Source organism: Lemur catta, chromosome 17, assembly GCF_020740605.2.
Source record: "Lemur catta isolate mLemCat1 chromosome 17, mLemCat1.pri, whole genome shotgun sequence".
NCBI lineage: Eukaryota > Metazoa > Chordata > Mammalia > Primates > Lemuridae > Lemur > Lemur catta.
Genome location: NC_059144.1, coordinates 47,389,625 through 47,400,881, shown reverse-complemented (window position 1 = coordinate 47,400,881; position 11,257 = coordinate 47,389,625). Strand labels below are relative to the sequence as shown.

The following is an 11,257-nucleotide window of genomic DNA, read 5'->3' as shown; positions in this document are numbered from 1 at the left end:
CCCTGCCCTGAGCACCCTGGGCCGGCCCGAGGTGTGGGGTCCCCTCAGCGCTGGCTGGCTGGTGTCTGCTCTCGTGTCTCCTGTGGAGCCCGCTGGAGCCAGTGAACGGTGGTGGGGTCAGCCCGGAATACACGAGGACCCAGGGCTCCAGCAGCACTTTGACTCCTTCCTTCCCCCTCGCGTCCCACCATCCCTACCAGTCTCCAAATCAGCCCCTTTGCGCTCGCCGGGGATGCAGGACAAGCCACAGTTCAGCCATGACATCCCGAAGCCCAACCACCTGGACAAATCCTGGCTTTGTCACATTGGGGGGCACGTGCCCTGTGTAAGACGAACCCGTCTCAAGGAGCCCATCTCTCTGGCCCTGAGAGGAAGATAAGGCTGACGCCACCTCCCAGAGTTATTGCAGAGGCCAGAGGAGATGACATGTGGAAACACACAGAGCCACACGCGGTTCACAGAAGCCATGTGACCGTCGTCACCGGCAGCATTGCTCCTGGAGACCCCAAGTCTCCAGATGCGACCTCCATCAGAGTCTCCCTCCACCTCGAGGGAAGTGAGGAATCCACTCTGCCTTGCTTTCCTGAGAGGCCACTGGGGTGCGGGGAGCTTGGGGTCAAGGTGTCCAGTCAGACAGCTCCAAGGGGGCAGCATGGGGTCCCCAGGCCTCCCAAACCCCAGACGGGAAGGCATGGCTATGTGCTGGGGGACGGGGCAGAAGCTGCCATTGTCCCCCTTCCCACTCAGCCCCCAGCCCTTCCCGGGCCTCCTGGAGGGCTGCAGCCTCTGCCAGGCCCCCCAGCGCCCCAGGGTCGGCGGCTCCCCACCCGCTGCGGCCGCAGGCTCCGTGGGAGGAGCCGGCCGGCAGGGGGGCCAGCCCCCCGTGAGCGCAGCCCGTGGCTGCAATATCTGGGCGCTGCTCACCGCCAAGCTTCCCACAACATCCCGCCATCTGGGCCGTCTCAAGCCGTCGCTCCTGAGTGGAGATGACGGTCTCTGCGGGAACCCTGCTCCTCAGCAGCTGAAGGTCTCGGCGCCCTCGCCCCCGAGCAGCGCCTAGAAGAGACTGGAAACAGTCCCACACCCTGGGCCGAGCTGAGCGCATTTGGGGGTCGCTCCACCATGCACTGGGCCCTGCTTCCTGCGTCCAACCCCCAGGACCCCCCTCCCTGAGCCTGTCGATTCCTCCCCCAGCCCCCGGCTTGGGGATGAGGCCCTGCGAGAAGGGCCCGGCGCTCATTCGCTGACCACACACCGACTGAGCGCCAACCACGTGCCAGGCACTGGGCTGGGCCCCGCACACACGGAGATGGACGCCCCGAAGGCCCAGCACTGAGGCGAGATGGGAAGTGAGCGGCCTCCAGGGGAGGGCGGCAGGTTTGGCCTGCTCTGTGCCGGGAGCCTGGGCGCCCAGGGCGGTCACACCTGGAAGCCCAGGAGGTGAGTCAGGAAGCTAACTGTAGGTGCCCCAGTATGGGACGCGCATCCCTGGCTCCAGAACCAGGGGTGGTCTGGGGGGGCTCTGTGGCGGAGGTGGGGGCACAGCACCCCAAGCTTCCTGCTGCCTCCCGGGGAGGCCCCGGTGGTGGTGGGAAGGCAGGTGGGGTGGGCAGCGTTCCTGGGCTGTGTTGGGATCTCTCACCCAGGCCTGTCTGGTTTGCAGCTCACACAGCAGAGGCAGCTGGGGCAGCAGGGGGTGGCCACCTGCGCTGGGAACCCCGCTGTCAGCACCCCTTGCCAGACAGAATGCCCAGCACTGCAGTCCTGCCCCCACGCCTCGACGGGCCCTGGATCTCCACTGGGTAAGATCCCAGGTCATCCAACCATGGGCCCCTGGGCTGGGAGACTTCGGCCTCTCTGAGCCTTCACGTGCACATCTGTGAAATGGGCGCAGTTCACCCAGTTGTCCAAGAGGCTGGTACCTGCCAAGCCCACGGCTTTGTTTACCACCCCGCCCCAGGGTGCAGCGGGAGGCGGGGAGTGCGTCGGGCATCTCACCCAGCCACAAACAGCAAATGGATAAAATCCATTCATTCAGCATCTCAAGCTCCTATTACACAAATACTTATTGAGTACCCATGACAAGCTAGGTGCATGGGTAAGCAGTGGGACACATGCTAAACGTCAAACACAGAAATAAATAATATAAACTTGAGATAGTGCTCTGCAATGAAGGAAATAAATTCGTGGCTGTGATAGCAAGTGGCCTGGAGCATTCTTTAGAGAGTTCTCACAGGAGGCTTCTTTGGAGGTGGTGACATTTGGCTGAGAGCTGAAATAAGAGTCAGCCACGCAGAGCCAAGGGAAGAGCCAGGCAGAGGCTGGTGCAAAGGCCCTGAGGCAGGAAGTGGCAGGCCTGTCTGATTCTCTTTCCAACCTGACAGGCTCACTGACATGTCAGGGGTCCAGTTGCTGCTCTGCCCTCATCTCTGGTGCACAAACCACATAGCAGCCAGCTGAGTCCCCCCTCCCAGGGCTGGGGTCGGGGAGAAGGGGGCTGTGGCCTCCTCTGCACCTGGCCCATCCCCACTGGGCCAGTCCTATTCTGGGGTCAAGGAGTGGCCTCTGCACGTCCTCCACATACCTCCTGAGGTCAGGGAGAAACTCAGCTGCCAAACATCTGCTAGTGCTTTGGGTGGAGGGAGGGACGTGAGTTCTGCAAAGGCACTTTGAGCACATTCCCAGGCTCTGCCGGCTGCATGCAGCCCCCACCCTGGTGCACGGTCCAGGTGGGATCCAGGCGCCCACTAGCCAGGGTCACTCTGAGACAGAGCTGGGGTGCAGGCTGCTCCTGCCCCAGGACAACAGCATTCTGGAACAGTTCTTCTAAGAAACCTCTTCTAGAACTTTCTAGAAAGTTCCCCACTGTGCTCCCCAGGCAGACCTTGCTGCTTCTGAGAGAAGTGTGGGAAAGGGTCCAGTCTGGCAACCACTGAGATGTCCAGTGTGACTGGCCATGTCCCCTTAGGCAAATCTCCCCCCTCTCCAGGCCTTGCCTGAGACCCTCGGGGATGTGGGGCACCCCTCCCCATTTGTCACTACCACCTATACTAGTATTTACTATTTTTCTGTAAACCAACTTGCTTTTATTTACTTAAACATATTCATTTATTCTTACAGCTTTATTGAGGTATAATTGGCACACAGTACCACTCCACACATTTGCAGGGTAATAGAATTATTTTTAAAGGAAGCATAATATCAGTCTGGTTGTGGAGAACAGAGCCACTTATCATAAATAAGAGGCCACTGTAAAAAGAAACTCCATAACCACAAACAACATAATTAAACCCTCTCTAGATCTACTGCCTACCCAAAGCTCCGCGTCTGTTCTCTCTGGGAGGAACAGGCTGGCGTTAAAGATGCAGCCGCTCCCAGCAGAGACTTTCTCCTCAACATGAGCAGAGAGAGTGGAAGACAGAAGGGAGGTTCCGTCGTGCAGTGGTCAGCACTCAGGACTCTGAGGAGGAAGGGGAATTATTACTATTTCCTCGCAGGGTGATAAGGTGCTTCCTCTTCTCCAACAGCCCTGGTAGGAAAACATCAGGACAACAGCAGCCCAGGGGGTGCCTGGTTGGGGTAAGATTGTGAAGGGCCCTGCCTGGCATCCCCCCAAACGCGTCCTCCATCTGCCCCTCGGAGCCCTCGATGGGGAGTCCCAGAGGCCGTGGGCCCAGGAGTCATTTAGCCTCCGTCCCCCTGCAGCTGCCGAGCCCGGACCTGTCTGCACCACCAGCAGGACGGATCTGGGGTCCGGTCCAGCCTGCTGCCTGTCTTGTGCAAGACGTCTTGCTGGCACGCAGCCACGCCCGTTCACTAACCCATCATCTAGAGCTGCTGTAACTCTCCAGTCGCAACTTTGAGTAGTTGCACAAAACCAAAAATATTGATTACCTGACCCTTTACAGAAAAGGTTTGCTGACCCCTGGCTTAGGTCAACAAGCCCAGTCACAGACAGGGATGACCCTGGTCAGGGAAGCCAGCCTATCGAAGGGAGAGGCACCACGCAAGCAGTCATCACCCCGATTCACTCGTCCATCCCTCCCTCCGTCCACTCAGCAAGGGCTCAGGGGCCCAGTGAGGACAGGAACAAGCGGGACCCTGCCTCCCAGGGCTCACGGTACAGCAGGGTGCAAAGGGGCCCCCGGTTAGGGCGATCAGGCGCGAACGAAAGGAGAACTAGGTGGCTTTTGTTGAGGCCATAAGGCACCGAGTGGAAGGCCCCAGCCCCAAGGTAGGGCTGACCAAGGGCGGTCAGGGCAGCTCAGGATGTTGGGGAACAGTCCTGAGCCAAGCCCTGGAGTGGAGGCTGGGGGCAGCAGCACAGCCCAGGGGGGCTGGTGTTCGCTTCCCTCCCCAAACCCTGTCTCCTTCCTCCCCTGGCAGCTGCGAGGTGCGTCCCGGACCGGAGTTCCTCACCCGCTCCTACACCTTCTACCCCAACCGCCTCTTCCGAGCCTACCAGTTCTACTACAGGGACCCCTTCTGCCGGGAGCCTGCCCACTCGCTGCTCATCAAGGGCAAAGTCCGCCTGCGCCGGGCCTCCTGGGTCACCCGGGGTGCCACTGAGGCTGACTACCACCTGCACAAGGTGGGCATCGTCTTCCACAGCCGCCAAGCCCTGCTCGATGTCACTGGGCGCCTCAACCACACCCAGGCTGGCCAGGACTGCTCGAGGCGGCTGCCCACCACCCGGGCCTGGCTGCCAGAAGCGCTGTATGAGCTGCTGAGTGCCCGGGCTGAGGGGGACTGCATGGCGGCCCTGGGCTTCACCATGCACGAGCTCAGCCTGGTCCGAGTCCAGCGCTACTTGCAGCCCCAGCCTGGGGCCGCGTCCCAGCTGGTGGAGGAGCTGTACCTGGGGGACATCCACACGGACTGGGCAGAGAGGCAGCAATACCGGCCCACCGGCTACCAGCGCCCACTGCAGAGCGCCCTGGTGAGTCTCGGCCCCTGGGAGGGAGAGCTCTGAGCTCCAGCCCAACAGGCCCTGTGTGAGTGGGTCCTTGCCTAGCCCTTTTCTGCCTGCTCTTGTCACTGCCCCTCCCACTCTGGTCTGCCTGCCTCAGGACATTTGCACAGGCTGTTCCCGCTGCTGAAGACGTCTTTTCTCAGGCCTTTATAAGGCTGGCTGCCTTTTTCCAGAAGGAAAATTGTTTGGCCTTCCCAGCCTGGTCCTCTCCAGCCCACATCCTCCAGATTCAGTCGTGGGCCTGGCAGGGCCCCATTTCTGCCCCTGCTGGGCACATGGGCTGGGGCAGGTTTGCCCTCCCTGGGTTTTTACCTCAAAGGTTCCCTCCATTTCCATTCTAACATTTCCCGTTTGTGTCTATTCCAGCACTCAGCACACCCTGAAGCTCTGTTGTTTACTTGTTTATTACCTCCTGGCTCTAGTGCCAGACCCTCCACAAGGCCGGGACCGCTGCCACCTCCCCACGTGGGCCTGGCACATGATCAGGGCCAATAAATGTTGGTGAATCAATTAGAAAAAGATCGGCTTTCTCCAGGGCTCCCTCGCGCAAATGCCACCCCCATCAAAATCTCAGCGTGGAGCCTCACTGCTGACCTGGAGGCAGAGCCCTCGAAACACACCTTTTCATGCCAAACCCTGATGTCACAGCATCACCTGGGCATCTTGCTAGAGTGCAGAGTCCGTCTCAGCAGGTCTGCGGGGAGCCCGGGGTTCTGCATTTCTAGCAAGCTCCTAGGTGGTCCGTGGGCCACCCTCTGGGTGGGGGCCCCAGTCGGATGGGAACTGCCTTCTCTTTGAGGCTCCCCCAGACTCCCAAATGAATGTCACTCAAGCTGATTAGCTTAGACTTTAAGTGAAGCCATCGCAAATATACTGTCCTAATTTGGGTAAGATCTGGTCACCCTTTTTGCCTGATGAGCAAACAGGCAGGAAGCAACTTTATTTGTGTGGCTGCTCCCAGCACACTGCTTGGAACATAGCTGGTGAGGGGTGACAGAGACCTCTCTGGTGGCTGCTGAAGCCTAAGGACCCCTCCGCGGGAAAATGGTTTTAAAAGCATAAGATAAAATGCATGGGACTTAAGTGAAAAACAATTCTATTTTAAACGTTACCCAAGTCTTAAAACATTAATTTATGATACGAGAAATACTATGAATATGAATTCATTATTTGCTCTCATGTCAAAGCAGTGACAAGCGTAAATAACGTTTCCAGCATCTACAACACCATTAATGTGAGGCTGGTGACAAAGTCAGAGGTTCTACCAATGCTACTGGGGTTTGCTGCCTACATGCACAACGGGAAGAAATGCTAACTTTTATTAAAGGTTACTGAAAGTGTAGTTGAGTTTAGTACTTCTGCACAAGGCAGCCAGTGAATATTTTCTGAAAGTGAAAATGGATGGAAAAGGGGATGGATGAGCTCGGCGTCCCTATCAAGTGCTCTTTGAGCCCTTAGGCTGCCCTCATGTCACTTAGCATGTATTTAGTGCCTACTGTGTACTAGACACTCAAGGAACTAAACCAGATGGGGCAACTTCCCTCCCCTGGGAGCAGCCACTTGTCAGAGCCCCGAGCAGGAACACTGGGGATGGGACTGCCCACCCGTGCCTGCCCACCTTCTCCCCCTCCCTCCCCTCCTCCAAAGCCAGGATCTGGGTAGCAGAGAAGGAGCAGACAAGAAGTTCTCATAATCAGAAAATCAGCCTCACAGTTCTTTTTATGACCTCAAAATTATTCCCCTTTTGGCAACCAATGTTCTGGGCTGGTCTGGCGTTAATCCTACTTAGAGAAGAGAAGGCGCGGGTGCTGAGTTGATTACCGGCCCCCACCACCTCATTAGGAGGGAAAGTGCTCTGAATGCAGAGAGGGCAGATCCCTGGGGGCTACAGCCTGACAATTTCATGTCTCTCCAGGCAGGACTCTGGGGCCACGGCTGTCTCTGCCCTCCCTGCTGCCTGGCCAGCCCGGGTGGCCAGAGCTGCCTAGGATGTGACCGAGAAGCAAAACACATAGCAATGTATGCAGAGACAAGCAGTGCCAGATGCACAGACATTAAATTAAATGTCCGCGCACCAACTGCCCCCCTTCTCGGGGAAAAAAAAAAAAAAGAAAGAAAGATAATTTAAAAGAAGGAAATGCTGCAGATAAATCCCCAAATAACGAATTAGTCGTTACCTTATGCTCTCTGGGGCCCAAGCCTTGCCCACGACCCAAACCAGATGGTAAACATGAACATTTTTAGAAGTTAATTTAAAACCAATTTCATCCCCAAATTCATTGCCTGGGTATAGAATCCTAATCAATCAGCCAACACTCCACCAAAATCATCTGAGCCTGGTGTCACCTCTGGGGGTTAATTAGAAACTGTTATTTGCTGTTTGAGAAATAACTTTATGTAACAGGCTTAAACCAGTACGAGTTTGGCTTCCGCACAAGTGTGAATTCTGCTGGCTGGAGGCCTTGTTTATTAACACGTGCAACTCCGGACTTCTGCAGAAAGATGCCCGGAAGATTTTTGGTAGAGATGGGAATCTTATTTCAGCACCTTCAAAAGCACCAGAGAAGGAAATGCCTGTTCCATCTCCTCTCTCACCTTAAAAGCTTGCCAGTTCTTAATTTGTTTCTGCTATGCAGAAAACCACTTGCCCCAAATTACCAACTAGCATCCCCAAATGTCCCCTCTGCATGCAGAGGATATCTGATTTTTTTTTCTTTTCTTTTTTTTTTTCTTTTTTTCTTCTCTGTAGTAGGGAAGGGCAGCTCTGGGATTATTTTGATGTAACGCATTATGTCTGTCGATACACATTAGTGTGACAACAGTTGGAATGTGGGTTAAAATGCCTAAATTAAAGTAGACTCTTATCAGTCGGCATCCCAATTACTGACACTCTCTCTAACTACCAAGCTCGCTTGTTTCTGTCACAGTTTTGTAGCCATTTGCTGGCATTTCAGATGCCTTCAAGCACTCTGGGTCAAAAATCCCCCAACCAAAAGCAATGTGGTCTCCTATATTACGGAAATCAAGCAGGGTTTAGGTTAGTGATAAAAATAAATAATAAGAGCTTTTAAAACGTGGCAATCCAAATTCTCAATCATCCAATATTTTCTTTCTGAGCTAGAACTCCCAGACATCTCTTGTTTTGACATGAAACTCACCCAGAAGTGATCTGTGGAAATCTTTTTGGGTTTTTTATTGCAAGAAAAAAATATATTGGAGGCAATTTTCCAGTTGGGCCCTCAAAATGCCCCCACATCCTGGCCTGTCCTGCTCGGACCCTTAACCCAAAAGCAGGGGATGTTTGCTTGTTCCCACGTCAGCTGTGACAAGTAGCAGCTCCAAGGCCATTTACCTTTCAGAATGGTGCTCTGGACTAAATTCTGGGCAGCAGCTTCCTTTAAAAAAAAAAACAACAAAACAATGAGATAACTGCACCATTTCACTCCAAAATGCAGACTGACTACTCCCACGCAATTGGGTTCAGCATCTGTTTCCTGTTGACATGTTTTACTGTAAACCCAGCTCCTGAGAATCTGTAAGGCAGGACAACTGTAAATCAGGCCAAGGACAGAGGAAGATCAGTTCCCAGCCTGGGGCACCCACGGGCTGTGGCTACACCTGAAAACTCGAGTGTGGCTGGCTCTCTCCATTTTATGTAACACCAGAATGAACGTGTTTGAGCCACAGGTCTCTACAGCTTTCCAGCTGTCTCCTTGGCACAGATGCTGAGCAATGGGCTCCAAAGGCACAAGCATTCTGATGGCTTTTCATCCCTGTTGCCACGGTCACTTTCCAAGGGGGTAGAACGATAATGCTCACCTTCCAATGTGAAATTCCTAAGATAAAAAGCCTCCCCTCCCTACCTGGTATGCTATGAGGCTTTCAGGACAGAAAAATGGGTGCTCAGACAGGCGTGGCCTCAGCCAGGCTGCGTTGCGGCCGGCCTCTACCCTTCTGGGCTGGATGACCTGGGCGGGCCAACTGACCCTCTGGGTTTCAGCTTCCTCAGCTGTGACATGTGACAGGTGCCTGGGAAGCGCTTAGCAGAGCGCCTGGCCCTTCAGGAGGACGTCAGAGAGTGAGGACGCAGTAACAAGAGCAAGGAAGAAGAGAAGCTTAATGGTCAAACGTCAGGACCAAGCAGGCCGGGCGTGAGAAAGGACTTCTTTCAAATCCTAAGACATAAGGCCCACCTACAGCCCCGTTCATCTCTCCTTTATTCATGCAATAACCACGTGCTTGCTGGGAGCCATGCACTGTGCTAGGCCCTGGGGACTGAGTAGCCTCAGAAAGACAGCCAGGTTTTCTAGAACTTACAATCTAATGAAGGAGGAGGGGCAGAGAAAAGAGAAACTATGGGAATGGAGTGTCTATGAGAAAAATAAAAGAGGGCGCTGTGATGGCCCTCCAGGATACTTTCCATGGGGTGATCACAGGCCTCAGAGCCCCTCTCAGCTGAGACCTAAAGTAGGAGGAGCTGGCTGGTCCCTCTGGGTGGGAGCTCCAGGGGGAAGGGACCTCAGTGCCAAGGCCGGGGGAGGCACAGTGCAGAGGTCCCGGCTGGAGGCAGGGAGGAGGGAGAAAGATGGTGACCTCACCCTGCTTTGGCCGCACCCCCGCCTTGGCCACCTGGGCAGCCACCGTTGTCCTGTTTGTCTTTTGCCAGCATCACGTTCGGCCCCTGCCCGGCCTGCAGCCTGGTCGCGCGCTCCGACGTGCGCCACCCGCCCGCGCTGCCCGCCCCGCCGGCGCTGCCCCTGCGCCTGGGCGGCCGCTGGGTGAGCGCGGGCTGCGAGGTGCGCCCGGCCGTCCTGTTCCTCACGCGGGCCTTCGCCTTCCACGGGCCCGGCCGCTCCTGGGAGGGGCGCTACCGCCACTTCTCCGACCCCGCCTGCCGGCGCCCCACCTTCACCGTGGTCGCCGCCGGCCGCTACAGCGGGGGCGCGCCGTCCGCCAGGGTCCGCGGCGCCACCGAGCTGGTGTTCGAGGTCACGCGGGCCCACGTGACGCCCATGGACCGGGTCACCACCGCCATGCTCAACGTCTCTGAGCCCGGCAGCTGCGGGGGTCCCGGGGCCTGGGCCGTGGGCACCGAGAGGGACGTCACCGCCACCAACGGGTGCCTGCCGCTGGGCATCAGGCTCCCGCACGTGGAGTACGAGCTCTTCAAGGTGGAGCACGACGCCCTGGGGCAGAGCCTGCTCTTCATCGGACAGAGGCCCACGGATGGGTCCAGTCCGGACACCCCGGAGAAGCGCCCCACCTCCTACCAGGCGCCGCTGGTGCTCTGCGGCGGGGACACCGGAGACCCCTCCGGGCCCCCGCAGCGCAGCCCGGCGCCGCCCGAGGCCCCCCGCGGCGGGGACCCGGGCCCTCGCGTGGCCCCTCTGCCCCTTCTGCCCCTCGTGCTGGGGGCGGCCTTCCTCCGGTGGCTGTGACATCGGCCTTCCACGGCCAGGTGGCTCCCCCGGGCCCCTCTGACTCTGCGGACTGCCCCACCCCGCCCCCGCACGGGCGCCTCCGACTCAGCGGGGAAGGACCAACCCTCCTCCACTATGGCACGGATGGCCGCGCGGCCCCACTGCTTCCACGGCCAGCCGTGTCCCACGCGGCCAGCGCACGAGTCCAACACCTGCGAGGCCTGTGTCCCCGCAGAGACTGGGGTCCACGGACCCCCGGCTGGGGCGTGGCAGCTGATCGTTAGATGGGCTTCCAAAGGCTCAGTCCCGATTTTCCGACTTGCCTTATCATCAGCAGTTCGAGGATGGGCTCTGGCCAGGGGACCGCACCGAGTCTCCGGTCTCACAGTCCCTGCCCGTCCCCCACCCCTGGGAGTGTGTGAGGCAGGAGAGAGGATGCCCGGGTTGGTGCCTGGGGACAGTGCCAGCTGCTCTGCCAAGCCTGCAGGTTGTTGTTTAATGATTATTAATTCGAATCTAGCAATACATACTCAACGCGGGGCCATGAATTAAAGATGCAGCTTAGGGCTTTAAGTAGTTCTCAGCTTTCTGGCAAAGGGCTCCTCTCTTTGGGGGTGACTCAGCTTCCCTGAGTCCTGACTGCTGGCATTTGCCTGCATCTGCCTGTGCTTCTGCCAGTCCAACCTCAAGCTGTCAGCACCACGTGCAGATAAATCTAGTCCTCCTGGGCCAGCCACGAGTGGGGAGGGCTCCCTCCAAGCTGCGAAGCTGGCCTCCCCGGCAGGCTGCGGCCTCCGAGCCCCCTCGCCCACACGGATGCCAGCCTGCGCCGGGCTGGCTGCTGGGGCCAGGTCTAGGGAGAAAA

At 57.3% G+C, this 11,257-nt stretch overlaps 1 protein-coding gene across 1 annotated transcript; it reads left to right on the top strand.

Moving 5' to 3' along the window:
• Nucleotides 1–1,342: 1,342 nt before the first annotated feature.
• Nucleotides 1,343–10,410, top strand: APCDD1L (APC down-regulated 1 like). Its single transcript, XM_045528441.1, is given in 5 exon segments — nucleotides 1,343–1,440; nucleotides 1,647–1,802; nucleotides 4,387–4,939; nucleotides 9,639–9,650; nucleotides 9,652–10,410. Coding segments are annotated over 5 exon segments (1,578 nt in total).
• Nucleotides 10,411–11,257: the final 847 nt, after the last annotated feature.